The sequence below is a fragment of the Pongo pygmaeus genome, chromosome X, assembly GCF_028885625.2.
Source record: "Pongo pygmaeus isolate AG05252 chromosome X, NHGRI_mPonPyg2-v2.0_pri, whole genome shotgun sequence".
Lineage (NCBI taxonomy): Eukaryota > Metazoa > Chordata > Mammalia > Primates > Hominidae > Pongo > Pongo pygmaeus.
The window spans coordinates 41816350-41834742 of record NC_072396.2 but is presented as its reverse complement, the minus strand read 5'-3'; the positions used below and the strand labels follow the sequence as shown (position 1 = coordinate 41834742).

The 18393-nt window shown below is 38.5% G+C and overlaps 1 protein-coding gene across 13 annotated transcripts in view; it reads right to left on the bottom strand.

The window, feature by feature from the left end:
* USP9X (ubiquitin specific peptidase 9 X-linked) overlaps positions 1-18393 on the bottom strand; it is a 147363-nt gene that overhangs the window by 29715 nt on the left and 99255 nt on the right. For all 13 annotated transcript variants that reach the window (XM_054470706.2, XM_054470708.2, XM_063660268.1 and 10 more), the window contains 9 exons: positions 17974-18252; positions 16029-16154; positions 14550-14675; positions 13191-13357; positions 6279-6387; positions 5900-6046; positions 5125-5271; positions 3891-4113; positions 1329-1549 (listed from right to left, as the gene is read on the bottom strand). In XM_054470706.2, coding sequence (XP_054326681.1) covers positions 1329-1549; positions 3891-4113; positions 5125-5271; positions 5900-6046; positions 6279-6387; positions 13191-13357; positions 14550-14675; positions 16029-16154; positions 17974-18252 — 1545 coding nt within the window. The remainder of the gene's footprint in view (positions 1-1328; positions 1550-3890; positions 4114-5124; positions 5272-5899; positions 6047-6278; positions 6388-13190; positions 13358-14549; positions 14676-16028; positions 16155-17973; positions 18253-18393) is intronic.

Here is an 18393-nt window from a genome sequence, read left to right as displayed (position 1 = left end):
TGAGGCAAGTAGATGTTTCAGAAGCTCCAATTGATAAACTACTTCTTCAGAGCAAAATCAGTTCTGGCAACTGAAGGGAGGGAATTAAAAGAACCATTTACTACAATTAGAATATACTCTGGCTTCTCTCTTCAGTTCCCACTATCACTATAAACAGGAAAAGTAAAACCAAGGAAATATTATATGGTAAGCAGAAACATGACCACAACTTAAGTCTTCTTGCCATATGCTCTTCTTCAAAGAGCTATCTTACAGTTATGTCAATTCTGATTCGCCACTACAACTCAACTTCTTCACTGCTTTATACTGCACTGGATACTCAGCAGGCAGCCTAAATTTTGCCACAAGACTATGTGAGACTATTTAAAGTAGGGAAAGTTTGTTTCCTAATCAAGAAGAGCTATGATCTAAGGGAAATTCAAAGAGTAACCTAAAAGCAAGCACAGACAGTGAAATTGGCAGATACTGTATAACTTGGCACAAAATAGAAAATTAAAATTTAGAAATAGAAAAGTAAAAATTTAAAACTATTATTAAAAATGAAGGTTCTTACCATTAAACAAACCCCAAATTATACTAAACACTCTACACAAAAAAACATAAGTACATTAACTGTTGCTTTTTTTTTTTTTTTTTTTGAGATGGAGTCTCGCTCTGTCACCTAGGCTGGAGTGCATTGGTGCCATCTCAGCTCATCGCAACCTCCACCTTCCGGGTTCAAGTGATTCTCCTGCCTCAGCCTTCCGAGTAGCTAGGACTACAGGCATGTGCCACCACACCCGACTAATTTTTGTATTTTTAGTAGACACGGGGTTTCACTATGTTGGCCAGGCTGGTCTTGCACTCCTGACCTCAGGTGATCCACCTGCCTCAGCTTCCCAAAGTGCTGAGATTATAGGTGTGAGCCACCATGCCCGGCCAACTGTTGCTTTAGAAATGTACAAACCATTCTAAAAATCAACTGCAGTTTAAATTCTGGTAGGTAGTGAGAACTATACTATGTTAAGAGGTAGCAGTTCATGCTGGCTGGAAGAAGTCCATCCCTACTTACTTTTTCTTTTTTTTCTGAGACAGGGTCTCACTCTGTAACCCAGGCTGGAGTGCAGTGGCATGATCATGGCTCACTGCAGCCTCAAGCTCCCAGGCTCAAGCAATCCTCCTGCCTCAGTCTCCTGAGTAGCTGAGACCACAGGTGTGTGCCCGGCCCATCCCTAACTTTCAAATATACTTCAACACGTTTGATGAAAGTATAATACTCTCTCAAGAGAGTATAGTATCTGGTATCATAACTTGAAACACAGAAAACAGAAATGGTAACTCAAATTTACCTCATTGTCCTGCTTCTCATCCCCAGACATATCATCATCTACATCACTACCTGTGCCTTCAATGGCAAGAATACCGTTCCTAATGGAAGGAATCATGTAGAGTTGCTGAATCACAGAATTCATGTAACAAGTAGCACCGGCATTTTTCAGCCCCACGAATCCTTTGGGTGGGCGGGGTCCAACAGGTGGCAGATATTCCCACTCAGTAAGTGCTTCACAAGCTGAGAGAAGAAAAGATTCTTGTAGCATGAACACAGCCATTTTGTCCTTTCAAACTATTATGCTGACAAAGCAACCCTGGCAATAATTCTACCACCCATAATTCCACTAACCCTACGGCAACCTGAAGCAGTGTTCTGAGTTTGCACTTCATCTTCCAACAATCTAAAATATACAGCAACAGGCACCACTGTGCAGCTTCTTATCCAATCACCCACAAACCCGTTTTATATGATGTTGCTTCTATGGCAGTCTCAAAAGTACAAGAGAGTATAACGCTAATGTCTACATGCTAACTTTACTTGCATCTTTATTTTTAGCCATTATTCACTTTCTTAATATTTGATACTTTTGCCTTCAAATTTGGCAAGGAATGAAATGTTATCTAAATATATCAACACATTATAATTTTCTCAGTTTTAAATAATCCTAAAACCACAGGGGCTCACATCCTGGTTCTGATGCTTATCACCTCTTTTTTTTCCCCACCTTTAGGTGACTTTCTGTTTCTTCCTAGTAAATGTAATAATAAAAGTAACACTTGCTTTCCTGATATCTATAATGCTATTTTGAGGAGCAAGCAAGACAGCCCATTTGTGATAATTGTAAATCACTGTACATCTTCCTATCTCCCTCCACCTAGTATAAACCTGTAAACAACATTAAGTATCATTGTCTAGGGGACCAGTTAATTATATCATACCAAACTGCATGGCTAAAAACGGAATTAGGTAAATATTTATGTGTTGACAGGGAACAATGGCAGATGGGGAACAATGGCAGATAGGGAACGATGCAAACGTTGTACTATACCCCAATCTGTGATTAAAAAATTAACCCCCATTAAGTTAAAAAAAATACAAAAATTCTCACAATACATAGATTTGATAGGACAGCTAAAGGTCTAACCTTTTAAGCAATCAATTTATTCAGAAATTCCTGAGATGTTATTTAAAACTTCCAAACATTCTGAAACACATCAAAAAGTAATTTGACATGTTCTTAAAGATTTACTATAATCAATTATATTCTTAAGTGTTCTAAATAGCGATTTTCTCTTAAAACAGCACCAATTATGCTTATTTCTGCTTTTTCTGTTATTAATATTTTATACTGCCCTTGCCCTTTTCAGCTTCAATTCCTTATCTGTAAGGTCTGAAATCTGCAGCCTATTCATGCGCCTGGTGTGGGCATTAAATGAGAACATAAATAAGGTGCACTAAAATGGTAACTTCTCACATTCTAATCTTCAAAGCCAGATTTTCTTCGAACTCATAACGTTAAGGAACTTCTAAGTGAGGACATGAAAGGTTTTCCAATACATGCAATTTAAAGTTTTAAGTCTGGGCCAGGTGCAGTGGCTCACACCTGTAATTCCAGCACTTTGGGAGGCCGAGGCAGGTGGATCACCTGAGGCCAGGAGTTCAAGACTAGCCCGGCCAACATGGTGAAACCCTATCTCTACTAAAAATACAAAATTAGCCAGGCATGGTGGCAATACAAAATTAGCCAGGCATGGTGGCAATACAAAATTAGCCAGGCATGGTGGCAGGCGCCTGTAAGCCCAGCTACTTGGGAGGCTGAGGCAGGAGAATCATTTGAACCCGAGAGGCAGAGGTTGCAGTGAGCCGAGATTGCACCACTGCACTTCAGCCTGGGCAACAAGAGCGAAACTCCATCTCAAAAAAATAAATAAATAAAATAAAGTTTTACGTCTATACTCTACGGCATTTACTTTGGCTACTTTTTAATCTGGAGTTTGAATTTTATGTCAGGTTTCATGAGATGAAATTTATCTTACCAAATGGCGACACCACTTATAGGATGCCATTTAACAAATGTTTGAATTTTTTTCTATACAAGGTGGTCTGCTTATAATGGTCTTATTTATTTTTCTTTTTTCTTTTTCTGAGATGGAGTCTTGCTCTGTCACCCAGGCTAGAGTGCAGTAGCGCGATCTCGGCTCACTGCAACCTCCACCTCCTGGGTTCAAGCAATTCTCCTGTCTCAGCCTTCTGAGTAGCTGGGACTACAGGCGTGCACCACAATGCCCAGCTAATTTTTGTATTTTTAGTAGAGACAGGGTTTCGCCATGGTCAGGCTGGTCTCAAACTCTTGACCTCAGGTGATCCACCCACCTTGGCCTCCCAAAGTGCTGGGATTACAGGCCTGAGCCACCGTGCCCGGCCTATAATGGTCTTAATTGTACATTCATTCACTAAAAATTTTCAACTAGTTACTGAAAGAAATATGTAAGTTGGAAATATTTTCTGAAAGAAAAACAGGAAAACAACTTTGAAACATTGAAATGATCAATTATCACATTATATTAAAAATACTTACTAGTTATTGCTGTGCCAATGTAATACATTTCAGTCAAAGAATCTACTATTTGTTTGAGATTCCTCACACAGCCAACAGCTAATGCTACAAGTAATTCAAAACCAGCATTAATTGTAGGTGGTGAACCACAGACTGGAATAGCCTGTTCGGCTGGGAGCTCTCCATTTCTCATATACTGTAGGTAAACATTGGATGCAGGAAATATGAAATCATCAATTAATTCCTAAAAAGTTGAAAAAGGGATTACATATTAGCAATGCTATATATTTTTAGAAAAAAAAAGTCTCTTGTAAGTAAATCATTTTAAAATTACTCATTTGAATTTAAGATCTCATTACATCTCAGAAAACTCAGATTTTCTGATAAAAAGATCTTCCTTCAAAACACTATTTACTATCACTAACATACCTAATTTCGCAGGTTAAATAAATTTGTAAATATTAAGAAAGAACTGAATGTAGTACTTATCAAAATTTTTATTTTAAATGTTTGCTCCTTTAATCAAGTGTATAGCAAATTAAACCCATTTTGAATAGAAATAAAATGTACAAAAATGAAACTTTGTTTCCTTGTGTTACTACATGTATGAAAAAACTCATTAAAGATATACAAGATGCATTCTTACAAAACAGAGGTTTGCCTCATTAAATGAAATTAACAAATCAGATTTTCCAAAGAGAAAAATTAAACAACAATTACTTTATAAAGTATCTTATTTATTTATCTATTTATTTTGAGACAGGGCCTTGCTCTGTTCCTCAGGCTGGAGTGCAGTGGTGCGATCTCAGCTCACTGCAACCTCCACCTCCTGGGCTTAGGTGATCCTTCCATCTCAGCCTCTCAAGTAGCTGGGGACCATGGGTGTGCGCCACCACACCTGGCAGTTTTTTTTTTTTCTTTTGTAGAGAAAGGGTTTCACCATGTTGCCCAGGCTGGTCTTCAACTCCTGGGCTCAAGCCATCCACTGGACTCAGCCTCCCAAAGTACTGGGATTACAGGCATGAGGCCAGCAAGTCCAGCCATGAAATCTTATTTAAATACAAATTTAGAAATGTCTCTTGAATAAAGTAAGGCATAACTGTATTTCTTAAATTACTGTAAATTTGATATTCTTAAAAAAGAGAAAAGATCAAGAAAGTACAAAGACATGATACTACTGTAAATTAATTAAATTTGATTATAAATATTTAGAAGGTTATGATATGTAGCTTACAACCAAGAACACAGAACTTACTTTAATGAGATTAGCACCTCCTTTTTCACAACCAATATGAAATTTTTTCTCAGAAGTTTGAAAGGCCAGTAACTCCTTTGTCACTCCAAGGTGGCCCTCTAAGATCGTCTCTTCAATACCCGTTTCTCCTGTTCTTTTAACATCATCCTGCCAAAGGCGGGGGGTGGGTTGGGGGGGGAAGAAATCAAATGTCTAGCTTACGAAAGGGAGGTAAAGAGGGAGAGAGGAGCCAGAACGAGACAGAGCTGGAGGGATATGAGATAATTTCCTTAAGTCTTTCCATTCAAACAACTTTGTTTTCTTCAGAACTTTCTAGAAATTGGCTTTATGAACTACTAGAAGAAATGCTAATTTGAAGGCTAAAAACTACAAATCTCTTCAGAAATAAATTCTTGTATCATTCTGCCGAAGTAAAAAGTATCAGATGTTATGACAGAAAGTTCTGCTCTATCAGACTCATTTTTGACATAAACAATTCAAGAATATTTTTTTTAAAAATGAGAATTTGCAAAAAGGCCCAAAATGCTAAAATAAAAGAAGCTGAATATCAGTATTTCAAGTGTCAAGTAAGCAATTCATTTTACAAAACTAGGTATGCATTAATTTTGTGAACCACAGGTTACTAACATCCACCGATGCAGAGTACATTCTTTGGTCCCTTTTATCAATCTTTGGAGTTTTCCATTTAACCAAAATGCTCAAAAAATATAAATCATCAATAAAACATTCTATTTACTAATAATGACATATAAATGAAGTATTAACTGCAACTTACCCTAATTCTTTTAAGCCAATCAATTTCATTATTGAGAAGAACTTCAGCATTGGGTACATTAATATTACTATTGTAAGCGTAATTAAGAAGGTGTCTTAAAAGAGTAAAGTAGTCGCCTGAGTGTTTAGCTCTCTCTCTTGCTGTGCTCTGGAAACAAAGTAGAATGATATCAATTTACATGTCCATCCTCAAAATCCACTTTTTAAAAAACCCAGAGTTAACTAAAGAAGATGACTACCACAGTACGGGAAATTAAGTAGTAATTCATTTATTAAATATAGACTGTCCTAACTTTAATGCAAGCTAAAACCACAAATTTCTGAATGTTTCTTGCTTAAAGAATGAATCACATTGATAAGCATATTTTAAAAAGTCTCACCCCCAAAACAGTAAAGAGTAGAGTAATGAAGAAAAGTAGAGGCCGGTGTCCCATGCAACATCTGGTGCACATTAAAAAGAACTGCTCCTGGGCCACCTGACGAACAGTTCTGAAATAAAAATGTTTCACATTTAATACATTATTTCCATTTTAAAAAATGATTGTAACATTGTTCCCTCTTGGGGAGGAAGGGTGGGGGAGTATAAAAGGGAGATAAATTAATAGTAAGGATACAGGATTACCCTACCTACACACACCAAGCACTCAAGCCAACACCACATAATACATGAACTTAAGCTGTATATCCAGGACTATAACCTCAAATTGACACTAAGAGTTTGAGGGATACCACCTTCTAACACCTCTTTCTTGGAACAGGCTGGAAATGTTCCCCTATATACCAAATGCTCTACTACAATAACCTTATGCATCTTTTTGGCCTTCCACGGAATTTTTATTCAACTGTGGTTCTGCACAACAGCTCTGTGGAAATTCTGTAGTAACCACAGTAAGGCTATTGTGACAGATGTCTCTTATACCAGGGGTCCCCAAACCCCAGGCCAGAAGGCCAAGTGAGCATTATGGCCTGAGCTCCGCCTCCTGTCAGATCAGCGGTGGCATTAGATTCTCATAGGAGCGCAAACCCTATTGAACTACACATGCAAGAGTTCTAGCTTATGTGCCCCTTATGAGAATCTAACTAATGCCTCATAATCTGAGGTGGAATCCTTTCATCCCGAAACCATCCCCCACTACCTCCCTGATCCATGGAAAAATTGTCTTCCATGAAACTGGGCCCTGGTGCCAAAAGAGTTGGGGACTGCTGCCTTATACCATACTGGCGGTTCCAAAAGCACGGTCCCCAGAGCAGCAACATCAGCATTATCTGGGAACTTGTGAGAAATGCCAATTCTCAGGCTCCAATGCAGACCTCCTGAATCAGAAATACTGGAGGTGGGGCCCAGCAATGTGTTAATAAACTCTTCAGGTCTATCTGATGTGCACTAAAGACTGAGAACAGCAGGCTGGGTGCGGTGGCTCATGCCTGTAATCCCAGCACTTTGGGAGGGTGAGGCGGGCAGATCACGAGGTCAAGAGGTCAAGACCATCCTGGCCAACATGGTGAAACCCCGTCTCTACTAAAAATACGAAAATTAGCCAGGCGTGGTGGTGGGCGCCTGTAATCTCAGCTACTTGGGAGGCTGAGGCAGGACAACTGCTTGAACCCGGAAGGCGGGGATTGCAGGGAGCTGAGATCACGCCACCGCACTCCAGCCTGGTGACACAGCGAGAATCCATCTCCAAAAAAAAAAAAAAAAAAAAAAAAAGAAAGAAAGAAAGAAAGAAAGAAAAAAGAAAGATTGAGAATCACAATACCATATTTCCTCTCTGATGACCCTTGGGAAAACCTTGTCTCATGATTCTCAGATCTGGGAATCATGAATCTGTCTTTTTAAAAAACTGTTATGTACTATATAGATCTCACTAGAATAAAATGCTCCAAGAGGGCAGAGACATCATCTATTTAATTAACACTGTGCCGTTGGAACCTAGAATAGTAACTGGCGTATAAAAGGAGCTCAAGAACCAGTTATCAAATGTGTAGTCTATCTCCATTACAAAGTAAGCTCTTTCAGGGTAGGGGCTTTCTTGATGCCAAAGGTCATGGCACCTAGAACAATGTATGACACATGGAAGATGCTCAACAAGTACCTGCTAAGCATTTGTGAATATCTTACAGACATCACAAACTGCATTTCATGGATAACTACATTTCTGTCTTTGTGCTAGTTACTAGATAACTCAGAACTAAATTTATTTTTATTTATTTATTGACACAGAGTTTCGCTCTTGTTGCCCAGGCTGGAGTGCAATGGCAACATCTCGGCTCACTGCAACCTCCGCCTCCCAGGTTCAAGCAATTCTCCTGCCTCAGCCTCCCGAGTAGCTGGGATTATAGGTATATGCCACCACACCTGGCTAATTTTGTATTTTTAGTAGAGACGGGGTTTTTCCATGTTGGTCAGGCTGGTCTCAAACTCCCAACCTCAGGTGATCCACCCGCCTCGGCCTCCCAAAGTGCTGGGATTACAGGCATGAGTCACTGAGCCCAGCCCTCAGAACTTAAAGTACAAGTGTAAAGGACCTGACAGCATACATTCTGTGTACTAACCTCCCTCCCTAGAGGGTATCTTAGGTTTCTGAAAACAGTCCATAGGCCTATAAATCAGAGGGATTCAGAAGCCCCTAAAATTTTTGGAGGTAGAGTTTGGGGGGAACCCAAGTAAACCAAAGGCAGGCGTATCTACTTTTCTGGGAGCAAGCCCATAACTTAACCAGATTTTCAAAAGTATATGTTATTCCCATTGCTTTGGTTTACTAATTTTTCAACGAGCTAGGTATACAGCCCAAATATGAGGGGCAATAAAAAGTTGATGCTCGTGAATACCTGATAAAACTTCCCTGAGCAAATGCAGACTTCTATAGTGCTTCAAAAGAAACACATTTCTGTCAACTAATCCTGTTGCCTCTATCTTCACAATAGTCACTCCCTTTTATTTTAGACAGGGTTTCCCTCTGTCACCCAGGCTGTTTAGTGGCAACATCCTAGCTCATTGTAACCTCAAACTCTTGGGTTCAAGCAATCTTCCCACCTCAGCCTCCTGAGTAGTTAGGACTACATGTGCATGCTACCACATCCAGCTAAAAAAAAAAAAAGTTTTTTGAGACTGGGTCTCGTTCTGTCACCCAGGCTAGAGTGCAGTGGCACGATCAGGGCTCACAGTAGCCTCATCCTCTCTGGGCTCAGGTGATCTGCCCACTTTAGCCTCCTGAGTAGTTGGGACTACAGGCATGTGCACCATGCCTGGCTTATTTTTTCTATTTTCTTTAGAGACAAGGTCCCACTATGTTGCCCAGGCTGGTCTCGAACTCCTGGCCTCAAGTGATCCTCCTGTCTTGGACTCCCAAAGTGCTGGGATTACAACCATGTGCCACCACTGCACGCAGCCCACTGTCATCTTTTATTTAAATTCATAAAATAGCTTGCTTTTCCTGCTATCCTACATACTATTCTTAACCAGAATAAACTTACAAAGTTAAGGTGGAGCACATCATTTCTCTGCTTAAAACCCTCTGAAAGATTCCCATCTCACTTAGGGTCAAAGTCAATGTCTTCACAATGACCTATAAAAACCCTCATAGGGTGTTTGTTATCCTCTCTGACTTTACTCCCTACAACTGTCCCCGTCCCCTACCGCCTCTGTTCCATCCACTCCAGTTTCCCTGCTGTTCTTTCACATGTTAGGCATGTTCCTGACATGCCTGGACATATACATCTGTTGTTTTTTCTGCTTAAAATATACTTTCCCCATGAGCCACATGGATTATTACTCTGCTCTGAAAGGTAATGATAAAAGGTGACCTCTAAACAAAGCTATCACCTTTGTGAAGTCTTCAACTACCCTATAAAAAACTGAACTCCACTCATGCCCTGTACTACACAGCCCCTTTTCCTGCTTTACTTCACTCCCATAGCACTTATTCCTATCTGATATACTTCTCGTATGCCTTCTCTTCCCCCATCCCTTTTGGCATGTAAGCTCCTAGAAGGCTAAGATTTTGTCTGTTTTGCCATATCCACAGTGGGTAGTGTCTTGTACACAATAGGTATTTGATCAATATTTACCAAACATATACATGAGACTGCCTACACCACATTAACATCAAACACTGCTTAGACCTTAGCACCATAGGCCTTCTGTCAAACTGACTCCCACTAACCTCCTGTACAGTATTATCCTTGACTCCTTTTCTAAACATTAAACCAAATATTCAGCTCTGCTCTGAAAGCACTATCCCAGGAGTGGCAAAGTCAAATGCTTTCGCGGATCAGAGAGGTAATATAAGTGAGTTAACTAGAAAGAGAATAAAACAACAGGCTGTGGAAACAGCAGAAAAGAATATCGTTTATCTAAAAGGATTTAAATCCATTGCAACTAATTACAATAAAATAAGGTCAGTGTCATGATGTGGAAGCAGACCATCTAACAGGAACACAGGTCTAGGAAACCTTTCCTAGATTAGGGATAAGGAAAAGTTACTAGAACATGTGGCATTTAAGTTGAAACTTCTGAATGAGTAGAAGCAGGGACCAAATTATGGAGTGCTTATAAGCCAAATTTAAAAGTTTGAACTTAATTCAAAGATAATGGGAAGACATGGAAAGATTTTAAGCAGGAAAGCAACATGATCATATTTTCTAGAGATCACTCTGCTTGCCGTGTAGTCAACAGATTAGAAGAGTACAACACTACAGGTGGGAAGATCAAGGATACTACAATTGTCCAGGCAATGGGTCCAGACTGCTTAGATCAGGGTAGACCATGAGGAGGAAAGTGTATGGAGTTCAAAGACACATGAAGTAAAAGCCACATAACTGGGAGTGAGAAAGGGAGAGAGAGAGCACACTGGCAATGACCATCTTCTACTTTTATGCACATATAAATCCTACCCAACATGAGCTCACATGCTACATCCTGCACAAAACCTTCACTTTTGCTCCTTCCAGGTAGAAACTAAGTTATTGCCTTTCCAATTCTCAAAGTATTCTACCTTTTATAGCACCAATTTCTGTCTCAAAGTTCCTTGAGTGCAAGAACTGCCTTATTTGACTTTGGTTTTAATTGCCAAGCACATAGGTAGGGATTCGCATATTTCCTGGTGGATTATAATTACACCCAGAGCCCAATTTGTGTGGCAGAAATGTCAGAACTCAAGAGGCAGTCTTCAGTCTTAGTGTTAGCATTTAGTGATCATTATGCCCTTGTTAGTCATTTAATTTCTACAGTCCTTGGGCCTCTCCACCAGCAAAGTCTACTTCTGAGTTGCTATAGGGATTAAGTGAGAAGTACCTTGTAAATAACTACGCTTAAACGTTACTATAGGATTATAAACTCCATCTGAGGGGCAGACTTGTACACAGCTCACAATCCTTATCTGAAACCCCTGGGGCCAGTATGTATTTGGGGATTCAGAATTTTTTTTTTTTTTTTTTTTTTTTTGACATGGAGTTTCACTCTTATTGCCCAGGCTGGAGTACAATGGCGCGATCTCGGCTCACTGCAACCTCCGCCTTCCGGGTTCAAGCAATTCTCTTGCCTCAGTCTCCCAAGTAGCTGGGATTACAGGCGCCCACCACAATGTTCAACTAACTTTTTGTATTTTTAGTAGAGTCAGGGTTTCACCATGTTGGCCACGCTGGTCTGGAACTCCTGACCTCAAGTGATCCACCTGCCTCAGCCTCCCAAAGTGCAGGGATTACAGGCGTGAGCCACCATGCCCAGCCTGGGGATTCAGATTTTATAATATTAATGCCAATAATTAATGTCCAAGTCGGACTTGCTGACAAATTCTTACTAACGGGAAATAATGGATTTTGAACCTACATAGGTATTCAGATATTTATAAAAATCAGGTACTTAAAACTCAAAAAGATCCTAACTTAGAACACCCTCCTTATTATTGCAGACAATATGGTGACATAATGAGATAATATGCTTTTTACAGTACTTTACCACACTGCATGCAAGTTTCAGGGAAGAGAGGGGCAAAATGGTTCTGACTTACATAAGGGTAATTTTCATAAAGGGTAGAGGGCAAAAAAACCCTGTTAAATCAAGTTCCTTAATAGTTATTAGACTAAGAGATGAAATAAGTTCCTAATTTAAGATTTTTAAAAATCAACATAGAATAACAAACTTGCTACCCTCCAAGTTTGACGTCATTAAAACTGTTGGCTAATCATCTTTCCTATCCTCACTATTCCCACACGTATGCATCATTAAATGGAACTAGACTTACTAAACCTACTTATCTTTTCCAATGTGCAGAATTGTCTTCTCAAGGAGGTAGCACGCCCAACCCGATTTGTGGGGATCCTGTTAAGAGTTTCTGAATAGGCTGGACTGGATTTCTTCAAAGAACTTACCCAAGGACCTTCTTAAAATAGGTGATATTCACACTTTAAACCCACTAAATCACTTTAGACTCTAAAGTGACATTCCCACTTCAGACTCTACATCCTCTCGAGTGGGCAAGTTGAACCCTACCCCCTACAGCATGTACATTTTTAAAACTTTAATTATTACTGTGCTTCATTTCAACAAATGGCTTATTGTGACTTTACATCAACCCTTCATCAATGAATTTTGTCATTATTGAATGGCATGTGATGGAATGATGAAAGTAAACATACTCTGTGTCTTTTCACAAAATACAGATAAAACAGATTAATTACATACAACAGTGACACAAATTAGAGCCCAAGTTAATAAAGTTACCATATACGAAGATCAGGATCAGATTGATAGAAGATGGAAACCAACATTTTCTACAAATATGACTGACTTGCAGAAAAAGAAACCCAAAACAAAATTACTGCCACTGATTAAATGCTCTTGAAATGAAAACATGAGCTTTATAACTGATCTTTATTATCAGTGTAAACTGCAAAAGTTCTTACAATGACCCTGTCTTACAAATTTCATATCAAATTCTGTTTGGCTTTAAAAAACCTGGCATCTAGGAATCTAAGATAGGAGGCTAATGTCCTATATGATTTAAATCTTGTGAACTAGATTTTTAGAAATAGGCTAATCTATATACCTCCTAGGTAAAACTAAATACTAAGATTAGAAAAAAATCATGCTTTGACAATTAATATTGGCATTTGCAGAGACTAAAACCAAACATTTAGGTTAAGCAAAACACTCTTAAATAATAAAATTGTCCTCAATACCAATATGCCATAGAGACAATAAATATTTAATTTTTGGGACACATTTTGCCAGCCTAAATTAATTCACTCCATTTACAAAAAGTAAGTTTCTTACAATTAAAAAAGATACTTACTTGCTGTGACAGTGCAATAGTAAGTCAATGATGAATGTCTGCCAAGCCTTTTCTTTACTAAGAGCATCTAAGGCTGTTGGAATCAAGGCAAAACATAAGGTCATCACTTCCAATGCTTCACAGCAAACCTGTTCATCTTCCAAGTCTGGCTCATTGCCTGCATTGGTCTGTAAAATTACAATCAAGAACCAATTACCCAAAGAAGTATTTAAGAAAAATCTCACACGACTTCTAGTTAGTGCTTAAAACTCATCTGCTCACTTAAACCACCTGGCCTCAGCCTCTCCATGGCTGCATGTTAACTCTTGAGGCCCCTTTGGAATAGTCTGGAAATGACTATAATAGAAAATAAAGTCTAATTCCAGTATTTTCCTATGTCTTAAGGAGGGCTGAAGGAGCACACTGAGCACACTATCTATCTTTTTGAGACTTTCTGAGTTGTTTACTTCTGAACCAACAACCAATCCTTTCTCAGGAACCACTGTGGCATAGCACTTAGGTACTTTTGACTAGTTCCATTATGTTGCTTGCCTATTATGCCATTTTATTCAAAATCAATTGTCTTTGACAACTATTCAGGAAGGGTTTCAAAGGCTTACAACCTAAAATATGCTTGGGGGAGGTACCTAATGAATTCTAATCTGACTTTATTAATCAAAAAGTAGTAACTACAGTACATGCCTGAAACAGAATAAGTATTCAGTTAATAAGCTGAATGAATACCCAGGGCTGTGCCAGACAGGCACTATGGAACATCAACATATATCCTGGGCAAATTAGGGTGATGTTGGCCATGTAAAAGAAGCTCTACCAAGCCAGGGAAGTTCCTGTAACTCAATTTCTCCTTCTAAATATGTAGCATCAGGGGCAGGTACACATGATAAATCAAAAAGCCAACCACAGCTTCTCTTCTGTAGATAATTTGCTTAATCTAATAGAAGGTCAGGAATGATATCTAATTGGCTAACACTTATTTTTGACTGCTTTAAGAGAATCAAATAAAAACACTTAAATGCCATACCATAACTGACAAACCAAAATTTACACAGGACAGAAAGATGATAAAAGAAAAAAGAGAATGGGATAAAGCAAATTCAGTATGAGACAATTATATCTGACCCCCACAAGAAGCAGCAAAAGGCAATTTCATTTAAAAAGCAGCCCCATGGCAGGATTCTTAAGTACTTCATTTTCAAAGTAAAATTTTACCATATTCTCAACATAGCTATCAATTAATTTTCAACCATTAAGATGCAAGTGATCCAATTTTTAAAAATAGCAAAGCTAATAAAAATCAAACCACATGCACAATTAAGACACATTTGTTTACAAGGAATATAGTTCTGTGATAATTCTTACCTTCTCATAAATTTTAGTGATTTCTTCATTTGGGCTAAATACTAGCTGTAAAGACCCACATCCTGATGCCCAGATAATTTTTTGTATAGCTCTAATTACACAAATATCAGGCATATATCTTGAAGCCTGCAAGATAACGAGTAAATAGAACTGTTGATAGAGAGTGAAATTATGTTTAGAAAAACAAAAATGTTTCACTTTGTAAAGGAAATAGGAATTACTGTGTAGTACCATTGTCTTTAAATTCCCAAGTTGCCTTTGTCTTTAAAAAAAAAAAAAAAAAAAAAAGGTGGCGGCTGGGGGGCCCTCTGGCTCTGTCACCCAGTCTAGAGTACAGTGGCGTGATCATAGCTCCCTACAGCCTCGAACTCCTGGGCTCAAGAGATCCTTCTACCTCATGCTCCCAAGTAGGTGGAAGTCCAGGCATCTGCCACTGTACCTGGCTTATTCCCCACCTCCCCGCCTTTAAACAGCAATACAACAAAGTACGCTTCCCAAGTTATCTAGCTCTTTACTATTACATTTTAATACTACAAAGATGACAACCTTTCCACTCGTAGTTTCTTATCCAAGAAAAATGAAAACTTATGTTCACACAAACACATGTACACAATGTTTACATCAGCTTTATTCACAGCCAAAAAGGGAAAATGATCCAACTGTCCTTCACCAAGTATATGGATAAACAAAACGTGGAATATTCATAATGGGTACTAGTTAGCAATAAAAAGGAATGAACTATTAATCCACACAACACAGGTAATTCTCAGTCATTATTCTTAGTGAAAGAAGCCAGACGCAAAAGAACACACACTATAATCCATCTATATAAAACTCCAGAAGACAAAAAATACTCTCTAGGGACAAAAAGAGCAGTGGTTACCTGGGGAAAGAATAAACTGCAAAAGGGCATAAAGAGTGATGAAAACATTCGGTTTTGACCGCAGCAGTGGTTTCACACACATATGTCAAAATTCACCAAATCTGGGCCGGGCATGGTGGCTCATGCCTGTAATCCCAGCACTCTGGGAGGCTGAGGCAGGCAGATCACCTGAGGTCAGAAGTTCGAGACCAGCCTGGTCAACATCGTGAAACCCCATCTCTACTAAAAATAAAAAAATAGCCGGGCATGGGGGGGTGGGGGTGGCACCTGTAATCCCAGCTACTGTGGAGGCTGAGGCAGAATAATCACTTGAACCTGGGAGGTGGAGGTTGCAGTGAGCCAAGATGGCACCACAGCACTCCAGCCTGGGCAACAAAGTGAGACTCCATCTCAAAAAAAAAAAAAAAATCACCCAATCTGTATACTTTAAAAGGATGCTGTTTATTATACATAAAGTTGATTAAAAACAGAAAGTACTAATATTAATAGTAGACAAAACTGATATTAAGGGGACATTATCTATAGAATGAGACAGTGATTAAAATAAGTGGGCCTAGGAAAGTTAAAACTGTGACAGAAGTCTTGATAAAACTAACCTCATCAGATATCTGCTGAGCAAGACGAACTGACACATTTCTAAGCATGCACTCGGATGATGGATTAGGAATGCTCTGAAGGGCACTTTGTAGCACCACTGCTTGATCATGGGTAACTTGGTTGATCTGAAAAAAGTTAACCATTTTATTTGGAGTAAATAATTTGCACATAACCAGACCTAACCATTTGCTCTTCATTCATCACCCACTCCCGCAGAACGACTTTCTTGCATATACGTATTATAGAACCTGTGGCAACTTACACAAAAAGCACTGCCAACAAAGTGGGCTTCCTCTTTCTTGTGCACTGTAGTGCCACGTGTCTGAAAATCCCCATTCTAGAGCAATCAACTCATGTCTCTAAATCTAGCCTCAGCTTAACTTGCAAGGGATAATGATACACTAAATAGACTGGTTCTCTTCTAGAGACTCAGTAAAGTATTGTACATCTTTTATGTACATGCCTTGGGCAGACCCTGCTTCTATTCCCCATTGTTACCACATTTTGCTTTGGAAAAAAAAAAGAAAAATTAAGGAATACTGAAAAAGCAGTAAGAGGACTAATGTATGAAAGGTACCCTAGTTTTTACTTAATACTACAATCAAGTTGTTAAATCAATGACAGATTAATTTCATTAAGTAGTTGTTAGTGAGGTAATTCTGACTGCCTTCAAGTTGTAACTCCCCTCCTATATATATACTGTAAATATTTCTACAATATTATTTTTACTAAGTTTGCACTGGGCTCCCTACTGTGAGCTCGTTGAGATTAGAGGTTACTATGTACCTCTGTATCCATAGTGGCACATTCTCTGAATAAGTATTGAAGAAAGGTGAAAGTGGAAACATGTAATTGTTTTCTGTGTACTTCATTAAGCATCTGCGTCAGGGATCATGACAAAAACCTGTTTTTATCCTAACAAGAAGCTGCCTTTTTACTTACCTAATAAGAACTACTTAAAAAAAAAAAAATCCTAACAAAGATGGGACCTGTGATACAAAATATAAAATTTAAGCCATTTTTTACAGAAAATTCGTAACACACACCAAAGTGTCGAAAGTAGTATAATTAACTCCCATGTACATATTAGCTTAGCTTCAGGAATTATCGCCAGTGAACCAAATTGTTTAATCTGACTATCCTCCCTTGCTTTCCATCACTTCTCCACCCCAGGATTGTTTTTAAGCAAATCCTAGATATCATATAATTTCACCTCGAAGTATCTCAGCAATCACTTCAAAAATATAGGGGGCTCTTCCTTTTAAACATAACCACAATATTATCATAGCTAAAACAACTATATGTGACATTACCATAAATATCAACATTCTGATCTCCACAATTGAAACCTAAGCCATTTCTAAAGAAGAAAATCTTTATCCCTGAAGTTTTTACCTTCTTATCAGTAACTTAGTAAAACAATCATTTATGATGTTTATAAAATTTTACTTAGAATTAAATGCATAGTTTGATCTCTCATAAATAAGTATCAAATTCTGGCATGTCTTGAGAATTTTTTGTGACATGGATCAAGAATGCCACCAAGGCAGAAATCAAGTCAGAATAAGCTCAGAACTTGGGTTTAAGCCCAAGGTGGGAAGGGAAACAAGCAACAAGATAAACCAATTATATCTCTTATTACAATGTGTCTTTATATATCTGCCAGGCACAAGTAAATAAGAGATTCATATGGAGTTTTTGTTAGGTTTAAAATAAATGAAAGTCAAGCAAGATTTAAGTGGGCAGGGAGAAACTACCCTCAGATTATCAGCTGTCAGCGAAAAGTATTTGCACTTTTAATACAAACATCATAAAGAAAACCTCTGAAATAAGGTACTTTGAACATTGAGTCAACCTTGAACTCTACACTTAAAATACTAATTAGTTTTACTTTAAAAATTGCTATCTACTATTATAAAAGGATTTTTAAAAAGTCTGTATTACCGGTGTCATGGGATTCACACCTTCTACACCTGGCTGATAAGCTTCTGCCACAGCTCGAACATGACCATAGCCAATGGCAGTTAGCAAAAGCTTGGCTATTTTAAGAGCATTGAGGTAGGCACCCCTTCGAGTTTCCATATCTGCATTTGGTAGGAAGTTATTTCTGGTTAGCATACTCAGTACAAGGGGTAGGCCACCACTTTTCAAGAAGTGAAACTGAAAATCAGAGGAATCATCAGCCAGAGGTGCACCAGCAGGCATTAACAAGGCATAGACTACCTGGAAAAATAGAGAAGAGGGGGAGAGGGCTGTATTAAAAGATTTTTTAAAAAAATAACTTCTATTTGTACTATTGTCAGTGCCAAGAAACTCTTGACCATCTCACTATTATTTATTTCAAATTAATATTTCATTTCAAAA